At 40.3% G+C, this 20,766-nt stretch overlaps 1 protein-coding gene across 1 annotated transcript in view; it reads left to right on the top strand.

Annotated features, from left to right (window-relative positions):
* The first annotated feature begins 2,906 nt into the window (after nucleotides 1-2,906).
* Nucleotides 2,907-20,766, top strand: part of LOC122174887 (ALK tyrosine kinase receptor-like) — a 175,514-nt gene continuing 157,654 nt past the window's right edge. The window contains exons 1-2 of the mRNA XM_042862231.1: nucleotides 2,907-2,950; nucleotides 12,950-13,114. Of these exons, the coding sequence (XP_042718165.1) occupies nucleotides 2,908-2,950; nucleotides 12,950-13,114 (208 nt within the window). The 5' untranslated portion in view covers nucleotide 2,907. The remainder of the gene's footprint in view (nucleotides 2,951-12,949; nucleotides 13,115-20,766) is intronic.

Raw genomic sequence — 20,766 nt, forward strand, 5'->3', positions numbered from 1 at the left:
GGTTAGCATATTTAAAAAGAAGGCTTTTTTGGTTTCAATATTAATTCTGTTGGAGAAGGGAAAAGCCTTTATCTGTTGAGATGACTGCAGTGTAGTCAAGGTTTGCATTACCCTTGCTGCACAAGGAGCATTTGTTTAACTGATATACAGGTCTTCTGTAATTACCTTTCTGACCGTAAAACACCCTGGAGGTAGAAGAGGAGAGGTCTTTCCTTTTCCTAACCTATAGCTTACTCTGAAATCTAATAATTCCTCACCGTGAAGAGTAGCCTCTTGGCTACACAGAACCTTTTACACAGCATCTTTCCCTGAAGATAACTTAATCGGGAAGGATTCATAACTTCTGATACAATCTTCTTGTCTTCAAGTTCAGCCCAATAGCCCAGCCAAATCATTCAAGATGAAGTTACAAGATTAATCTTATGGAGTATGAGGGGGAAAAAAAAAGAGATATTAGGTTGAAATGAATTGCAGTAAATCTGTTTTGTTTTTTAAAAAGAAATAAGAGAGAGACAAAAAGTTTTAATTTTTGATGCTATCTTTTCTGCACCTCTCGCTGCTGACTGAGCAGAAGTTCATGGGTCAGGACTACCTGTCAGATGTTCAACTCCATCTTTTATCTCAGTGTACTGCATAAAGTGGCAGTGGGGACACAAACATAGTTGAAGCTGAAAGTAGGAATGAATTCTGAAGAAGAGATGGGTATTGCATTATTGTTGTCAGAGGCATATTTCTGGAAGTGCCAGGGACTTGGGGATCCCTTGGCTCTTGTCCCAGGTAAAGTTGGTCAGGATACTGAAAGTGATGATTTAATTCCGAGGACTGTGGCAGCTGCTTTAGGGAGAGGAATGTAACTGTGTGACCTCCTCTCAGATTGCTTTTCCTTGGGTGTGGGTAGGCTCTCAGGTCTGTGTTAAGTTTTGGCAGGATTCCGAACCCAAGACTTATCTCCCTATCAGTACTCTGTACAACAACTGTGCTCCTTTGGGTCCTGCAGGGCCAAGGAGGCCTCAAAGTTCTTGTTTTGCAAAGTTCTTTAATCTTTCCCTATTTTGGAGAGTAACTGCATGGAGATATTGTATAACAGGGGTATTGATACTGGTCAGACATGCTCACCTCAAGGAAAACACGTGTAATAATATGCCCATTGCTTTTAAAACTGGCTTATTACAGGAGCTCAATTTTTATGATTTTATAAAAATTTATTATTTTATGTTAGCATCAAAGTTAAGCAAATCTGTAGGACAAAATCTGTTTTAGTAACAACTACATCTACTGCAATGAAACTGACATTATTTGCCACATCTACATCAGCCCACATCAGGGGCTATTGAAAGAGGTGTAAACTATGACTTCACATTAAGGAAGGAAAATCCAATATGAAGGTTATATCCTTGTTACTTATTACTTTGTTATTCACAGTTGAAAACAGGACACCAGGTTTCTTACCTACCCTCATAAATAACTGGAATGAATTTCTTTCTTCTAAATTCCAGTCAATAACAAGGATATCTACTTATTGTAGTGTAACAGCACAGAGGCCAGATTTCACTGAGCCACTGGGGATGTTAATTTTTGCTACTTTAGAATGACTTATAAAACAGCATGAAATCCATTCTTATCATGAAGATTATTGCTTAAAGCAATGAGTGAGAGTTACAGTGCTCTCTTCTTTTTGCTGCCATTACTTAGTAACAGGACTCCCATAAATGAGATTACACTGAGAAATGAGGCAGGGCTCAACTAGAACTTGGAATGTTCATGTTTTTATTCAGTGGAAGAGGTAAGTGGCACTAAGCAGAGCTTTAGCAGAACAAAGCAGTGTTTTAGGGCTTCAGACATTTACCTTGCTTACTATTATCCACTTAGACTTTGGGTTTTTTTATTATCCACTACTATTTATCTATTGAGGAGAACAATTCTTCAACGCTCTGAATTAATTATCAATTATCACTCAAGTTAGTTATTTCCTTTTGCTACAGAAAGTTTTACCAAACTTTTACTGGGAGGTGTTACCATTTTGTTTTGGTTTTATTACAGCAAACCTTAGCGTTGCACCTAAACTAACAGAATTCACGCCAGCAACTGTAATGTTCTTACTTGACAAGAATATCAACAGATCAAAAATGCACTTCTTATTTTTTCCTTTGGAACTACAGTTTCTTCATGGCTTCTCTAAGAAATCAGCAAGCCAGAGATGTATTTTATTGTATTTTATTATATCAAACTTCTCCAACCCAAGTTTTGCCTGTTGGTACTTCTACAAAGCTAAATCCTACCTTTCCCCCAAGGTCCTCAAAAAACGAGAGGAGAGTACTGAAGATTTCATAATCTTTAGAAAAACCAACTTAAACATTCCCAGGAAAAATCTGTGCTGTCAAAGCCCATAGAATTCTGTTCATTGACCGTGCGTTCTGTTTCAGATTCTTTTTGCACCTGCAGTATCGCCTTGGTTTTGCAGAGGTTGCACAGACAAGCTCCTGTTCTGAGATATATAGAATCACTGAACAGATGCACATAGTTGCCTCTTCCATGTGTAAGGCCCTGAAATGATAGCAAAACTTAAAGAATAAATAAATAGAGGGACTCAGAATCTGTGTAAGATTAAAGATGATGCTTTTTCAAGGTGATGATAATTATGTTACATATAAGAATTTATGTCCAGTTTCCCTCCACAGACATACGTCTGAAGGAAAAACTGAGCAGTTTAATGTTGGTGCTCAGTGCATGTAGTCTATCAAGTTATTAAGTGATAAGTATTAAGTGATATTTGCACTTAATGTGTGGCATAAATAATGTTGGTATCTCTTTTTCTTTTTACTAATGAAAGGTCCGAGCAGTCTGGATCTCCCAACAAGCAGTCCTCCTCTTCTTCCTGGTCTTTCTTCTTGGAACTTGACCTGGATCATGAGAGATACATCTCCTTTCTTCTCCCATAGAGGACGACACAGTAAGTGCTGTTTATGAGTTCTTCTCAAGAGTCTGTACCTAACTGCCTAAGGATATTGATATAACAGCAGAGGGAAACAATCAAAAGCCAAAGATAAACTATGCATCCTGTCAGCCACTGAGGGCACTAATTTGCCTTAATGTCCCTATCAGCCTCCCATGGGGCCTCCTATCTCCTTGCACATCAGCCCAGGAACCCCATATCCCAAGCTAGACTTGACCCATTGCCATCCCCACAGAGGTGCCTGATGACCTGGGCTGCCCTAGCCAACCCTTCTTCCTCCAAAACAGGGTCCTGAACTGTAATATTTGAGTGCTATGTTTGAATCCACTGATGTAAGTAGAGGTGCTGCATACCAAACTCAGTTTTGCTTGCCATCTTCTTTCGTAACTTCCATTCTCTCCAAAATTAGGGAAACTGTTTTAATCTGTTTTCTGGTACAACATATTTCTGACAAACCACAGCCACTGAAGTAGTATATGCCTACTATATATCTGCTAGCAGTCTATGAGAGGAGTTAAGGTGCTGAGAGGCTAATAAGATTTACTCACCCCAAGTCTGTAATTATCTGCTTGAGGGAAAAGTTTGACCTACCTATATGAAGGAGGCCCATATTTCTTCAAATTTATGTTGCAACCTTTTATGTGTGCAATATATATTCTTTCCACTGGCATACAATATCTGCTCTTAGCTGTTGTATCTGCTTGAACGATGAGGACACACCGATTTCATTTGGGAAGGGACAGTAGTACAATCTTTTTTCTCCACTTGGCTTTCTTAGAAGTTGCAAGAATGATTTTTAATTTATTCTTTATTACTTCTTCCTAAACTCTTTCAATTTTTCAGAAAGAAAAACCATTCTAAGAGAAGATTTTGTTCTTAAAACCTAAAAGCATTGATTCTATCTGATAGCATTACATAGAGATAAATGCACTGCATCTAAGCAGAAATTATTTATTATGTTTTCATCTGGCTGGATGAGACCAAATTCTACCTTATTTTAATCATCTGTTTTGCAAGGAAAGGCAAGAATTTGTTGATGTGTTACCAAAAATTGGATGAGCAGATTACTCTGCTTTATGATCTGTTTTCAAAAAGTCCCCAAAACCTTAACTGATTTGCTTCTTACTACAGAAGGTACCAGTTTGTAAGCTGCTTTCTACTTCAGAAGGTGTCACTCAGGACACATACTTGAAATTCGTTGGGAACTGTAAAGAGGAGCAAGGGTCATTTGTTTGTTTGCTAGCTTTGCAACTTAAGTTTTCCGGAGGTTGGCAGAGCCTTCCCTAAATCAAAGGGGCAGCAGTGGCCCCTAGAGTCATGGTTTCCAGACTGGAACACCTCATATCGTTGCCACTTCAGATATGCAGTGTGTGGAGGACTGATAGGTGAATGCAGAGCAGAGCATCATTCAAGCCTAAGAGAGTAATTCTTAAAACTTCCCTCAAGTCCTCTGAAGCCTTTAGGCACCTGGTAGTACTACCTAAAAGTAGTAGCCTTTAGCACCGGGTAGTAAACTTGTCCCAGGACCACCTCTGCCTCCTGATTAAGTAGTTAATCCAAATTCACACAATACATCCATTAGCAGAAATAAAACCCAACAGTCCTTTACTCAGAGCATTTTCTTATTCTGCCAAAAGCTTTCCTCAATGTTCCCAGCATGAGAGAGATTTCAAAACGAGCGCTCAGTAAAACATCTATTAAAACTTTGTTTGTCTAATCATCTGATGGGACCCATCTAATTAACTGACTGACATTGCTGCAGTGGGAAATGTAAGTTGTCTTAATTACTTTTGTCCTGTGTTCCACTGCGGGATAAATTTATTTGATTGAAAGGCTGTGTAAACCAAAATGTAGGGTCCCTCTTCTTCCACTCAGAATTAAACATTCTGATGGAGTGCCTCTAATAGTTCTGACAGGAACAGTGCTTGATGTTATCTCTGAAAATACGTGCAGCAGTCCCAGAAGATAATCGCTGGCACAACACAATGCACTGAGAGTGAAGCATTTACAAGGCTTTGTCCTATCTTGTCTTGACATTTCTAGATTTGTCTCTATCCAAGCACTGATTCATCATCTACTATCTCAGAGATGCATAATCCACCTACCTCGCAGAAAGCAAAGGCTTTAAGAGAGCAGTGATTTAAAGACTCCTCCTGCTTTCAGGATAAATTCCCAGCTCATTTGGACTTTGTGTGTTGTCTTTTTTGCTTTGTTTTGTTCTTTTAATGCATTCTGCATATGTGGATGAAACTCTGTCCTTAGGCTTACATGATCAACGACATATTTTATTTCTTGTCCTGGTTGGTTGAATATTAATTTTCTCTTCTGTATGGGTATTGCATAAGAAATTGTCACTCCATAAAAACGACTGTGTTTCTCTACCAGGGGCTCCAGGGGACAGGTACCCATTAAGGCCTGGAAGGCTTCATGGCATTAGTACACCCTTCTCTGCCCCATCCTCTACACACCCCCAGCTAACCTGCAGCACGAGACTTTGTGCACGACTCTGACACAAGCATGGCGGCAAATGCAAGAAGTGGAAAAAAATCAAAGTTTGCCCCATCTGAATTCTGTTTTGAAAGAAGAGCTGCTCTTATGAGGATAACAGGCTTAAGGACAGCCCTTCCCTATGTGAAAAGCTGGCAATGGCTTTAGCTTGTTAACTCTTTTCTTATGCAGTTGTGTGGTGTGAACATCTTTCTAGCAGATCCTGCAGTAGCAGCCGAACTCCCCTGCCTGTTCTGAATTAGTTTTGCTCAAAAGACAGAAATACCTCTCTTAGGCTGCACAGCTTTGACTTAATAGCTACTAAAAGCATAATCTAAGAGATACCCTCTCTTAATAACTTTTTAATAATTTTACTCAGCTCTATGTCTTCTGAAAAATAATTTGACAGTGTGAGGGTTTATGTTGTTAATTTTTTGTTTTTACACTTTCTAATGGAGTCTCCTCTGTGAAGAGATCATGATTTTCTGAATTGGGTTGGGGTAAAGAACCACATCTGACTAATTTTACTGTGAAATAATTTGGGGTCATTCTGTTTGCCTAGATGATGCTCAGCAGCTGTTCACTGAGGTGCTGGGTGATTGTCTTTTTTTTTCTCTGTTACATTGAGTGCAGCTTACTGAATTTGAGTACTCGTGCATGCATTCAAAACACTGTTTCATTCACGTGAGTTGAATACCAGCTAAACACTGCTGACAGGAAACTCAATGAGTTTATTTGCCAAACAAAAGGGAAGGTAGTGAGAAAGAGAGCACCAGCTAGACAAATGCATGTTACAGTTAGGTTCCCGTGGCCACTTGTTCTATACATCAAATCAGAATAATATGGACACTTGCAGGACAATAAACATATCATGACATGACCTGACTCAACATGGCATAGTGAGAAACATGGATGTGAACTGATTGATACAATGAATTCCAGTTTGAAAGGTGAGATAAAGCCAGGAGAGGAATAAGCAGAATAATACTTTGTCACAGAGGAAAAAAAGAATCAATGCTGTGTTATTAAAGAGAATGCAAAAGTGATGTACCACCTTAGTTCAAACATACCCTAACTTTCAAAAGAAGTTTTCAATTTTAAAGTATTCTAATATAGTTTGGGAATAGTAGTATAAATGTAATAGATCAGGACTTCAATTAACACTGAATTAATGGAATTGCTTCATATAAAATAACAGATGCTGTGACCGCATATACATGTATATCAACTCTTTGTTTAATGATTAGATTGTCTTTTTGCCATGTGTAATGGTGCTGAAATCCATGGGGAGGAAAATCACAGGCAAAGGAGCATCTGCCTAACTAAGCTGAAAGCTCTGCTAAACAAGGAAGAAGAAAAAAAAATCTTCTTTCTTTTGTTACTCTTTTCCTTATAAATTCTTTTCATCTGCACATAATATGCAGTGGCAGTTCAACATTTTTTCAGTAATAGGGTAACATGCAGCAAGACAACAAATGTCTTTTCTCCTTGTCTCTCAAGTGTTCATTTTCTCTAGAGATCTCTCAAACTTCATGCAAGAGGTCCCTTGTATGAGTTGTCAAAATATGACAGTTCATCCAACTACTGTTATGTGCCAACTGGAGCATGTTTTCTAACAATCCCTGTTAGTCAGTACTTTGGTCTTTGGGTCAGAACTGGCGCTGGAAGCACACTTTCACTTATTGTCCTTGCTGCATGCAGGAGTGACTTGCTGGACAAATATTTCTCACGTGGAGGATGAGCTCTGTCACTTTTATTGCGGGAGGAATGAAAATGAGAGCTGTTGTTGGCTGTGCTACTACCCACACCCCCCTCCTTGCTCTTTTTTCTGTAGCTGTCTTGAAAGACTGTGCTTATAATTGATTGATAAAGGAGTCCTGGCCCTCTTCTTTGTAGCTTGATTTCCACCAAAGAAAGCAGCTGTCAAAGATATTGGTGATTCAGTCCCTGATGCACACTGAGGAATTGGGTGGATATAAAGTATGTGCTGTCATTTTGAGATTCTCTTAACTAATAAACGAATGGTTTATTGTTGTCATTTTCTCGAAGATGTGGCCCATCCAGCTGTGACTCTCCCCTACCAAGGGGGAGTTAATTTAAAAGCTCCCAGTGCTAGGAGAGCACTGGGTTCCCTGAGGAGGTAAGCAGTGTGCCCCATGCTTGACTCAGAAGCTCAAGTATTGAAATCTCCAGTAGTTGTCTTTTATCATCTTCAGAGGTAGCAGCCCCAGGCCAGGCAGTTACTGCCAGTCAGGTATCTGCAAGGGGTGGCTAAGGCCTCAGGTGCCCAAACACAACACTAGTCAGCCTGTCCCAGTGTCTCACCACCCTCAGTGTAAAAGACTTTTTCCTTATATCCAAACTAAATCTCTCCTCTTTGAGCCTGAAGCTGTTTCCCTTGTTCTATCACCACCAACCCTGCTAAAGAGTCTGTCCCCTTTCTTTCCTGTAGCCCCCCTTTAGGTATTGAAAGGCTGCTATCAGGTCACCTCGCAGCCTGCAGGCTTCCTTGCATCACCTTATCACACCTGTGCTTCTATATCAGTGGATAGAAATGGCTTGATGGGGAAATCGAAACTAGATTGAATGCCTTTTGCTCTTTTCTACTCATAGAGAATGGGAAAGGCTTAAGGAACTGGCTTTGTCCCTAGGATTAATAACTGGAAAATCAATTTGTCATTTCCTTGTCATAAATTAAAAGCTTATAGTCATCATAACATGAGTATAATAGAGGTTAGTGAGTATTGATGGAGGTCTCAAAGCTCACTCAGCAGAGCACATCTCTACTCTACAATTTAAATTATGTCTCCTCCACAAGGAATATCTGTCAATATTTGTATAAAGAGACATTCCTTGCAAGAATATTTTATCCATTTCTATACTGCTGGTGATGTGATTGTTGGTGTTTGATGAAGTGGGCCCAGGAGAAAAGTTTTTGTCCCATTTTGATCAGTGTAAGTGACCTCTACATCGTGCGCTTGTATCTGTAGGAGTAGGATAAATTAGCCGTGTTTAAGCTGATTACTTGCCAGTTAGGATGTACATCTTTGAGTTCGTCCTTTTGAGAACAGAGCAGCTCTGCTCTCTCCCTTGTCTGTCTCAGTGAGGCGAGAAAGCAAACACTCTGTCTCAAAAGGGTGATCAGCTGAGAGTAATAGAGAGCGATTTGTGAGACTGAGAAGAGTGAGGGTGAAAAGGACATGTTAAACTCTAAAGGAGAAGTCTATGAGAAAAGTACTTGCAGGTACTTTGGTGTTTGAAAGAGGGCTTGGTTTAAAACAAGTCAATTTAGTCTGTTATTGAGCAGCCAAAGAAAGAACAATCAAAATAGTTTATTTAAAAGCACAGGCAGTTTATGTTTCTCTTTAAAATTATTTTTATCCTAAATAAGGCACGCTTCTGTGATGCATGCTTACACAAAGGATCTAAGAGGATCCAAAGAGTGAATGATCCACAATTTGACCTGCAGCAATGTAGAAGAATATTTTCTGCAGATTATTCTGTTTTGGAAAATTGCTTATACTACTATTTTAAGTCACTTGTTTATCAGAAAGCTTCAGTCCATTTAATTAAAACAGACGTAGTTGCCAGATATTTTAGTTGTTTGTGCCCAAATTATTGCTGATAGCTACTTTGATTAACATAAATTGAATTACTCACAAGACTCTTAGCATCATAGGCATGCACAGATTCCACTGGCTTTTCAACTGGATAGTAGCTTAATTTACTTTTCAGTCTATGATTGGTGTCCTGTATCTTCTTGTATGCCGGAAACTAAGTAATTTATGTCTTCAACCTTTCTTAAACAGGTGTTTACCTTGATTTTATTATAAGCATCACATTTTGTTTCCTTATTAAAAGTGTAACGGTGGTAAAATAGGCTTTAATAAGTTAAACTGTTCTCCAGCATTCACTGAAAATGGATGGAAATGCAAAAGATTCTGGGACCAGGGATTGTTTTTACATGGCGTATTTCAAAAGCTTTTATTCGGCTTCTAAAGGTAAATGGCTGCTTTGTGAGTTTTGCCAGGCATTTGGTGTTGCATTTAAACCTGCTAGAAAAAAGTCACAAAGGAAGGTGAAAGACAGAGGCATAAAAAATGACAGGTAATTGGTGGAAGTAACTGAAATATTGTGAGGGTTCTTAGAATCATAGAATCACAAGGTTGGAAACGACCTACAAGATCATCTAGTCCAACCATCTCCTCATCACCATTGCCACCACAAGCACTAAACGCTATCACGCAGCACGTCATCCAGACACCTCTTGAACACTGCCAGGAATGGCGACTCCACTGCCTCCCTGAGCAGCCATTCCAGTGCCTGACCACTCTCTGAGAGAAAAAGTTCTTCCTTATGTCCAACCTAAACCTCCTCTGGTACAACTTGCGGCCATTACCCCTTGTCCTGCTCGTTGCCTGGGAGAAGAGGCCAAACCCCTCTTCATCACAGCCTCCCTTCAGGAGGTTGTACAGTGCAGTGAGGTCTCCCCTGAGCCTCCTCTTCTCCAGACTGAACAATCCCAGCTCCCTCAGCTGCTCCTCATAAGACTTGTGCTCCAGACCCCTCACCAGTTTTGTTGCCCTTCTCTGAACACGCTCCAGGACCTCAACATCTTTCCTGTAGTGAGGAGCCCAAAACTGAACACAGTACTTGAGGTGCGGCCTCACCAGTGCTGAGTACAGGGGGATGATCACCTCCCTGCTCCTGCTGGCCACACTATTTCTAATGCAGGCCAGGATGCCATTGGTCCTCTTGGCCACCTGGGCACACTGTTGTTATCCTTATTTAGGGATGTGGTTTATATGGGCGTGCAGCAGCTACTACACCAAGAGCAGCTGATCAGTGGAAAAATATATGTCACACGTAATGCTTTTTTTCATATAAAGTATATTACACTGTCTACAGTGGAGGATATTATGTGAGACGGAAAGCCTGGTGGGAAGTTGACTAACGTTAGGCTTGGAAGACTGAATTCTGTTTGCATAGACTTTGCTGTGTTGCATCAGATAGCATTTCTTTGTCATCGTTTCCTCGTACTGAATAGGACAATAGAACTGAAATTTTGGTCTGATATGAGACTAATTTGAATAAGAGCTTACGAAGAGAGCGGCTATTCTGATGGTGTAGGGAGGGGAGTGGGAGGGCTATCAAATTCTTTAAAGATGCAAGTATGTTTTCATTAAATAGAGAACACTCTGCAGATGTACAAACCAAGCAGCTTCCTTTTTTTATCCTTTTCTATCAAAAAATAACGTGTTTTAAAGGCCATTCAGTTGTATCACATCAGCTGGGGTGAGCTTAGAGGTCTCTTCCAACCCAAGGAATTCTGCAGCTCTACAATATTTTCTGTAACTCACAGCTCGGTGTTTGATTGCTCTTTTGCCCATTTGGGTTTAGTGCAAAGCTTAATTGAGACTTAGCATTTTGTAGATTTAAAACAAATATTAGTTTTGTTTTGTTTTTTATAAAAATCAACCAGGGGACAAGAGAGAAGAGTCACCTGCAGTTTGGGTACAATATCATGGTAGCAAACTCTGTAGTATGAATGCATCCACTGCTGCATAAGCTGAAGCATGCTTCATGTATTGTGAAATTTATATGGAGAAGATGGAGACCTAAAGTGGCAACACGTGCATTCAAATTTAAAGACATGTAATAAAGACATTCTTACATATGAATTCCTCACACTGGATGGTTTCCATGGCGTTCTGAAGCAGAGAAAATGCTGTGAATGTAAAACAGCTGTGTGCAATGAGGAGCACCTGGGTGCTGCTGACCCTACCCAGAGCTGAGCAGAGGGGGCAGAGCCGGCAGCAACCACTCACTGCTCAGGGCATGGCACCTCAGGTGGGGGGTGGCAGGGGGTGTGGGAGGACAAAAGGGGACAAAATGCGTATGTCCAACAGCTGGGGGTTGCTCTATAGCTGTTTGCACTAGTGAAGGGCATTTATCCTACTGGATCCAGGAGGCAAAATAATGAGTGCTCATCTTAGAGCGGGGGCTGGAGTTCCAGTTGGGAAGGAGGGAGAGAAGGTGGTGGAGCTGCACTATCTGCCGAATGCTCCGATGGCTTCACCTGACTGGAGCTACAGACTCCTGGGAGTACTCTATTCAGTGCTGGGGCCCCAACATCAGAAAGACATGGAGCTGTTGGAGCAGGTCTAGAGGAAGCCATGAAGATGCTCAAAGGGCTGGGATGCCTCTTCTATGAAGAAAAAGTCTCAGGGAGCTGGGCTCGTTTAGCTTGGAGAAGAGAAGGCTCAGGGAAGACCTCATTGCTGCCTTCAAGTTCTTGAAGGAAGCTTATGAACAGAAGGGAGATTCGCTATTAGACCATGTGAAGAAGTCATAGGACGAGGACTAAAAGAGGGGAGATTTAGGTTAGATGTTAAGAAGAAATCCTTTACTGAAAGGGTGGTGAGGCCCTGGCACTGCTGCCCAGAGCTGTGGGTGCCCCATCCCTGGAATTGCCCAAGGCCAGATTGGATGGGCCTGGGGCAGCCCTGCCCATGTCAGGGGTTGGGGCTGGATGGGCTTTAGGGATCTTTCCAACTCAAACCATCCTGTGATTAAAAAAATCAAATGTAAACTGGAAAAATAGATTTTGCTCTTTCCAGTTTGCAATTAAAAAGATGAATTAGCATTGAGGGCAATGGTATTAACCTCCAGATTACAAGATGTTGTGTCACAGGAGAACAGCCTGAGGTACAAGAATGTGTGCACACAAAGAAGAAATCGGACGTTTAATAGAGGATGTAATTAAACTTTTAAAATATTCATTAACTTGACTAATGTGGATTCAGATTATTTGTTCCACTTCCACAGCACACATTATAGAAGGCTCTAAAAAGGAGCTGAAATATGTATATATATTGTTTTACTTTTACAGATGCTTTTTCAGGAACATTGAGCTCAGAAATAGTTTCTGTTGGTTACTGAGCATTGTGTTTAGTGCTGACAGGAAAAGAAAAAGTAGACTGGTCATTCTAGGAAATTCAGCAAGCTTGTCACCTAGAAGTACGTAAACTTCAAGGCATTGATATATCTCATGTTAAGCAACTTGTATTATGGTTTGACAGCAGATTGGACATGAAGAAATGATTCACAGCTACAGCAACAGGATATTTCTTTTCTAAAAGAGAAACATCTCCAAAAGAAATGTATGCAGGAGATAAATGCTGGTAGTGCTGCCTGGAGGCTAAAGTTTGCAGCAGCAGATCTAGCTTCTTTTGACCAGAAGCTTTACAAACCCTGGGAGTCAGAAAGGTGGTTCGCAGGGTCAAATCCTGCAACTCCTAGCCTGTCCCACGTGCCTGGGATGTACAAAGTTACTGGCTATTTGGCCCTTCTCTTCATCTGCTAATGGATCTCTTAGTATGGTCCATTTTGGACATATTATTGCTTGTCCCTATCGACTTTCCTTCTACTCATTTAAAAGTCATTCCAGCACAGAGGAAACTTAGCTGAATAAACCTGATATTTCCTTTATCTGTTTTCTTTTTCCAGTATTTGATTGCAATTTTGAGTCTCCTTGTGAGCTGGAATATTCCCTTTCCTCGAAAGATCAGGAAAGCTCCAACAAAGCTTGGCTGAGAGTGAGTGCAGAGGATATCTCACAGCTGAACATTCCGGATGGACCAGAGAGAGATCACTCAGAGAATACACCAAAAGGTAAAGTGAACACAGCTGTGTCACACCTCCATTGGAGTCGTTGATGCTAAGCTGCTAAACCAACCAGCTAAACATTTCCTCTTAAAATACTTTAAGCAGCTGCAATTCTTTTGCTGCAGCAGACAATGAATTCAAACAACATGGGAAACAAAGGCAGTCATGTTGTGTATGAAGTATCTACTTTTGTCTGCAGGATATATAAGGGAAACAGAATATCAACATACCATTCTATAAAGGTTGAATCAGGCTGATGTGTGCAGCAAACAGCATTTGGATGAGAATAGTTGCAATTTAGAAGAAGCCATGAAGTTAAAAGTGCTGTTTTTTAATGTTATATCTGAATAAACTGTGATAGTAAGATGCACAAATTAATGTTATGGAGGCCAGAAATATGCGTAAGATTGTAGAAGGGTTGGATGAGTTCTTGCAGAATATATTCATTAGTGTTTGTTTATGTCTTCGGACTCAAGAAGCCTCTCTCCCAGAGATCTGCAAGTGACAGATCCTGTCATTACTAGCCAGCACCAGGATGTCATTTGCCTTTGCAGACTTTTAGTGTGACTGCTTATAACATCTTTCACATTCAGGCAAATATTAAGGAGAAGTTCAGTGCAGCCTTTGTTCCTGTTCTTGGATTCTGTTTTCTCATCTCTATCAAGAGGACAGTACTTCTCCCAAAAAACTATTATAAATTAATTTCCAAGGTGTCACAGCCAATTGTTTGAACGCTGATTCATCAGCAAACTGAGTCATTTTACTGGGTTCTGTGGATGGAGCATATTTGTGCCATATGCAAATATATTCCAGTCTTCACATCAGAGAACAGACAAACACGTAATAAATTTCTTGATACAAAGATACAGTGAAGTAAAAGTTTGAGGTAAATCACAATGTCTGTTGCTGAGAAAGTATTTCACTTTTTTTCTTTTTAATTCTCATGCAAGCTGTCTGCTAATGAAATTTAGAAATTAAAACAGGTTTGTTTTGGATCGAAAACAGCAGTTGTTGCTTTCCTGGAATGGGAAAAAAATAGGGAAAACAGTGAATGATAAAGTTATCATCCCCAGTGAAGGGCCTGGTCAGGTCATTGTGGTGCTGCACTTTGATAATGAGTGCTTCAGTAGCATTAGAACTTTGTATTTAATCTCTTGGCTTTTTTTGTTGTTAGACTATTTTTTTATCCTTTCTCAATCTGGAATATAGGCAAAAGTTTGTATTCTGCTCTTTGCTCTCATTCCACATACACAGGCTGGTGGATTTAGGTTTATGAGGTGCTGGGATGAAGTCTTTGGGATGAGTGGGGTTTTTTGTGTATGTTTTTTGTTTTGTTTTGTTTTGTTTTTAATAATTGTCAAGTATGTTGAACGTTGGTAATTTTTTCTTGAGCCCGTCTATAGAACTGCAGGTCTGCAATTCACAGATGACTAAAGTCTTTGCATATAAAACCTCGTTTGAAAAATCAACACTTGGAGCTAGCATCTCTCTATTTTAAATCACTTTAATTACAGCTGCTTGGCACAAATAGTTGTGCGGTCTGTTTCATTCTGAAATAATTAAGCACAAGTAATTCCAACCCCTACTGGTTCCTGCAAATTGCACTTCCAATTATCTCAATCTCATTTCATCTCCTTCGCAGACAGAAACGCACACTGATAAACAGACAAGAGAACTAGCTTTTGAGATGGCTTAGGTTATCCTCATCACTTGGCTATCAAGCCATGTTAAGACACTGAGAAGACAAATGCCTTAAGATGAGACATCATACCTTTTATGCAAAAGGTTTGGCAGAAAACCATTGAGAGATCTCCTGAAGAGAGACATTGGAAGGAGTTTTGTGTAATTCTAGTTTTGTTTGGTTTTGTGGGGTTGTTTTGTTTGTTTTGCCCTCTGCAGCATGGTACACCTCAGTGTCTAGGAATCACAACAAATCGTCATGAATTGAACAAGGAAGAACAAGTTTTAAATGTCTCAGCATTTGGTTATGGTCATATCTGAGCACTGTGCTCATTTGACATGTTCAGTGTGTGTTGTCACACAAACCACACATCCCCTGAACACGGATAGGTGGTGAGGTGGCAAAGTTAAATATTAAATTATTCAGGGTTGGGAAGTGGAGGCCTGGTTTGCAAAGATTTGGAAAAGCATGCTTAACCAGACAGTTGTGGCAGGTGAAATTTAATGTAGATTATTTGAAATAAAGTAGTGGGCTAAACAGTCTGATTTTGGTATACAGAAGAGTATATTCTGATGTTGTTGCAATCGTTCAAGCTGATTATGGAGTAAGAATAAACCTACGACTGCTGATGAGTTGTTTCTCCTGAAGCAAATGTCATGTTGGAATTTATTGGGAAGGGAGTAGAAAATAGAAAATAATACTCTTGTATAAATGCGTGGGTCACTTATATCTAGAATAAATCATTCTTCTCTGGTTCCCATATGTCAAAATGTAATTTATCATATCTGGGAAAGTTGTTAAAGGAATGAAAGAGGATGATCTGAAGTATGTAATGGCTCTCTTTTAGGAGCGCTTAAATTGACGAGTGCTGCTCAGCCTGGAAGAGATACTGAAAGGACTACGTGGCAAAGGTCTATAAAAGCTTAGGTTGTCATAAAATTTTTATGAAAATGTAGAGAAGTTTAAAAACTCCCCAAACTTCATAAGACACAGGATGAGCGCAGAAGGAATATTCCTTATTTCTGCTAAAACAGAATTGACCAGCACCAGGTAAAATTAGTAGATGTCAGGCTCAAAAGAAAACCAAATGAGATAGAGTAGAAGTGTGGAACTGTTTTCCAGAGACAACTGTTGGTACTAAAAGACTTGTGTGTACACAAATGCATAGGATACATTCAGGAAGAAAAAGAGTTAATGTCTATGAAATTCCTTTTCTGGCTTGTAGTCTTTGTGCAGTATATCCCCAGAGGCCAGGAGATTAGTCTGGAGAAGTAAAACTGTTTGTTCTCCTTGTCCGTTTATTCTTTCCTCTGTATCTACACCTGTCTGTTTTCGGAGCCAAATGTCTGAAGTTGATGGATCTTAAGTCTGTGCTGGCAGAGTCTGAGTGGTGTTATATTCCTCCCCTATCCTCTGCCCAGTTCCTTCTTCCTGTGTGAAAGAGGAGAGAGATGCACTGTTTCATAAATGTGAAGAGTTGGTGAAAAGGTGTGATTTATGTGCTTAATATTATTTGCCATTTTTGTAAAAGCCTTGCAAATGGTGCTAAACCATTTGTTAGGCAAAAATGTTAAGTGTTTGGGAGGAAGAATTGCAGGACTGTCTGTAGGGATCTGTAGAAGTGTGTCCATCAAGATACTTTGTATGATTTTTTGGGGGACTCTGCAAAAATTCTTCTCTGGAACAGGCTGCCCAGAGAGGCTGTGGAGTCTCTTTCTCTGGAGATGTTCAAGACCCGCCTGGACGCCTACCTGTGCAACCTGGTGTAGGGAACCTGCTTTGGCAGGGGGGTTGGACTCAATGATCTCTGGAGGTCCCTGCCAACCTGTACAATTCTGTGATCTTGTTAAGTGGACCAGTGAATGACAGAATGACTGCTGTGCAGGGTCTAGCTGGCAGACAGAGTAAGTGACGATGCGTTGGAGCTACTAATAATTTCCAGCTTTTTTGTAGGCTCAATGTTAGGGTTGGGGGGACCTCCGGAGATCATTTAATCCAATCCCCCAATTAAAGCAGATGTCCTGTAGTAGGTTGCAGAGGTGGGTTTTGAATATCTCCAGAGAAGAACAACTCTGGGCAGCCTGTTTCAGTGCGCTGTCAAACTCACAGTAAAGAAATGGAAATTACTGTGTTCCAATTTGTGCCTGTTGTCCCTTATCCTTTTGCCTGGCCACCAAAAAGAGCCCTGTCCCATCCCCTTGACAACTGGCCTTTACACATTCACAAGTGTTGATAACATCCCCTCTCAGTCTTTCCTTCTCCTGAACAAACAGCCCCAGATCTCTCAGCCTTTCCTCATAAGGGAGATGCACCAGGCCCACCCCTCATCATCTTTGCAGCCTGATGGGCTCCCTACAATAGTTCTCTGTCTTTCTTGAACCAAGGAGCCCAGAACTGTACATGGTACTCCAGATAATATCTCCCTGTGGGCCATTCTCCTGACTCTTACTCAGAGATACCCGATCCATTCATTGCCATTGCTCAGTTCCATGTACTCCAGACCTTCCCTACCGTAGAGGACTTACCCCACCTCCTCTTTTCTCTTGACCTTCTCTCCTGAAAAACCTGTAGCCATCCATCTCAGCACTCTGAGCTTGTGAGTCATCCCACTACATCTCTCTGAAGTCTGTGATATCTTAACCCTGATACTAGCCTAAAAATTCCAGTTCCCCTTCTTTATTTCCCATGCTCTATGCATTTGTTTTGAGACACTGAAGTTGGGCCCACCTGGGAACTGGCTTACTGGCTGGCATTTCTTTGTGCTGTTCTTCAGATGCTTTCCCACTGGGCTCTGCTCCTATTGCTGTCTGTGGGCAGCCACTGTTGATGCTGCCTTCCCCACGTTAGTATATGAATCAAGACTGTATGTATTGTAATGAGCAGTCAATCCACTGCTTAGGCTTTCAAACTTTTTATTCATGAATAAGCAAAAAGATGCTATAAAAAATTCATGCATTCTGTATCACTGAATGCATTTATTTATTTTGACAAGTGTGATTAATTCTTAATTATTTATGATCCCTCATAGTATATTACACCAGCAAACATACTGCGGTCTATTGTAATGAAGTGTGGGGAATTGTAGATCTTGCAACTGTGGCAATATTTCCTAGGGAAGCAAGTTAGACTATGCAGTTTGTGGTAAGAGTGACTGAAGTGGTGGACTGGAGAAGTTGCACTTTGCAGCAGTATGGTTGTATGTGTTTGTCATGCCCAAATGGAAAGGCCTTTTCCCTCTCTCAAAAACTTGTAATGAGTCAAACCAGCCATACATTCTATAGTTCTGAACCCTTGGTATGAACCAGTGTTTTCCGTACTACAGGGCCGCTAGGAGAGAGCTCTGAGTAGCAGGTGGCTTACCATGCATCAGAAAGCATGCCTCTTGAGAATTCATTCCTCCTAAAACCTCCTTGCGGTGCAGAGAAGCACCATCAGGGTGCTGTGTTGCCTGTGGACTCCTAGAGCTCACCAACTGTTGTCTGTGATCTAGGAGCACAGTGGTGGCTTGCTTCTGAGTCAGAATTTTAAGGAAGAGGGAGAGAAACCACAATGCAAAGGTCATCTCGTGTATTTAAGCAAGACCCAAATCAAGTATGTACAAACTGGATCCAGATCTGTGCTTAACTGAATGTCACCATGTGTCAGTGTGTTTCTACATGTAAATGCAGTTTTAGACATGCATTGTCTGGACTAGAAACTTGTCTGCTTCTGTGAGAGGGCTGCCTGCTCCTCATTTAAATCTTGTGGTATTAGATAACTTAAATGAATTGCATGTTATATTATCTGAATATTTCGTTGCATCCAAAAGTGGTTTAGGTTAGAAGGGACCTTTGAGATGATATAGTTCCAACTCCTTGCTATAGGCAGGCACAGCTCCCTCTAGACCAGGTTGCTCACAGCCCCATCCAGCCTGGCCTTGAATGCCTCCAGGGAGGGGGCACCCACAGCCTCAGTGGGCAACCATTGAGGTCCAGTTCCAGTGCCTCACCACCCCCATGGTAAAGAATTTCTTCCTGCTATCTAGTCTAGCTATACCTTCTTTCAGTTTGAAGCCATTTCCTCTCATCTTGTCAGTACGTGCCCTTATAAAAAGTCCCTCCCCATCTGTCCTGCAGGGCCCCCTTCATGCCCAAGAAAATATGCAGTTACTTGTTAAAAATCAGGTGGGGAGGTATGACCACAGCCTCATATAAGAATGAAGAAAGAAATAAGCCAGCCTGAGAATGTGAACATGAGCTGACGGAACTTTTTAATGGAAAATGTATGTTAAATTTTCATGAAGGAGGACAGGGGAAGTGGCAAAGATGACAGTGTCCTAGTCAGCCCCCGATTCACTGAAAAGCTCTTATGTAAGTTCTAAAACATGTATATGCATATTACGTTAATTTGGTTTTCATTTTTGTAATTATTACTAAAGTGGAGCAAGGCTAAGGCTCTGAGCACGTTACTCGAAGGGAGGTAATGAACTGCAGGATTATAAAATGGCTGTTGACTTAATTTATGATTATTCAGACAAAGAAAAATGAGGAAGAGAACATAATGAATAATATTTTCTTTCAGATTATCACTTTATTTACAAAAGAGTATAAATCATTGTGGGCTTGCAAGAAGCAATTAGTTGAACTTATTTATTGTGTGAGACTCTCGCAGGAAAAAAAACCACTTCTAACATTTATAATTCCACTAAAAATTGAAAAAATCTTTATATTTTTGAAGAAGGTATTCTGTGTGTTTTTCCCCTGGTAAACAGCTGAACAGAGTAGTTGGGCTCGTATCAGACAGAATGCTTCCCTTTGCATTAATTCTGAGGCTGGTTTCAGGATATGCCTTGGTCTCCTAGAACTGATCTATCTTATGTATCTTCTAAGCAAGATTTCAGAGTATTTCTTAGACGACTTTATTTCTTAAAACAAAATTTTCTTCTCAAAGTAACTTCAATTTTATTGGAAGAAAAAAAAATCATATGCTGCAAATTTTGGAAAAAAAAACACCTTGATGTGATTGCTTATTGCATATTCCTTTTTGTTGCTGGATGAGAATAAAGCTCATCGTAGTCAATAAAGATTCAATCCAGATATTCAGACTGTCCCTCGAAAGAAGATGCTGTAGAATGAAGTCATCCTATTATTTATAAGCATTCAGATAAACTGCAGATATCCTATGAAGATTTTTTGAAGTTCTGTACTTTTGTATGATCAGAGAGGAATTCAGTTTACTATTATTTTCCTCTTTAAGGTTTAGCTATTGAATCAGTGGAAATAGCTGTTGTGGTATGTAACTGATCTTTTACCTTGCACACAAGTGAAATATTGGGAGAATGAAGTGAGATCTGGAAACAATGCATAGGCTCAAAGTTATTCATAACCCATACTGCAGATGAGAGATGTATGGGTTTATAGGGATCACTGTCAAGTTCTTTGTCAACAGGGAGGGTTTTCAAATCATAATTTGTAGTGAATAATTCTGGCTGCTCTACTTGATATTTAAATTTTGATGCTTGGCCACATACACATTACAAGTGTTACATCACAGCCCCAGAGGAATTTGTGACTTCGGTACACGAGGCAAGCTTGCTTCAGAATCCATTGAGCTGTGAAGAGAAAAACAGGGTTTTTTTTATGATGGTCAGTTTCCAGCTCGTGCTCTGTCAGAACAAGAAACAGACCAGATGTTCTTAGCATTTTGCAGCTTGTTCTTCTCATTAGTACTACACTTGTGCTTCGTTATTGCAATGTTATTTCTCTTTAATGAGCCTGCTCTAAAGAGGCAAATTATCATCTCGCTGCAGGACAGTGTTTGTTTATACAGTAGGTATGTACTTATACAGGCTATGGGTAACTGTGTAGGTTTGTTGATTTTGGGAATCTTGTTTGCTCATTTCTTGACTTAGTGAAGACTTGCTTGTAACTCATTGTGAAACATTTTGTTCCCCAAAACTAAGAAAGAAAAAGTTATTTCAGAGTGCATCAGATGTTAG

Source organism: Lagopus leucura, unplaced genomic scaffold, assembly GCF_019238085.1.
Source record: "Lagopus leucura isolate 7727_CA_CO unplaced genomic scaffold, USGS_WTPT01 Super-Scaffold_73, whole genome shotgun sequence".
Lineage (NCBI taxonomy): Eukaryota > Metazoa > Chordata > Aves > Galliformes > Phasianidae > Lagopus > Lagopus leucura.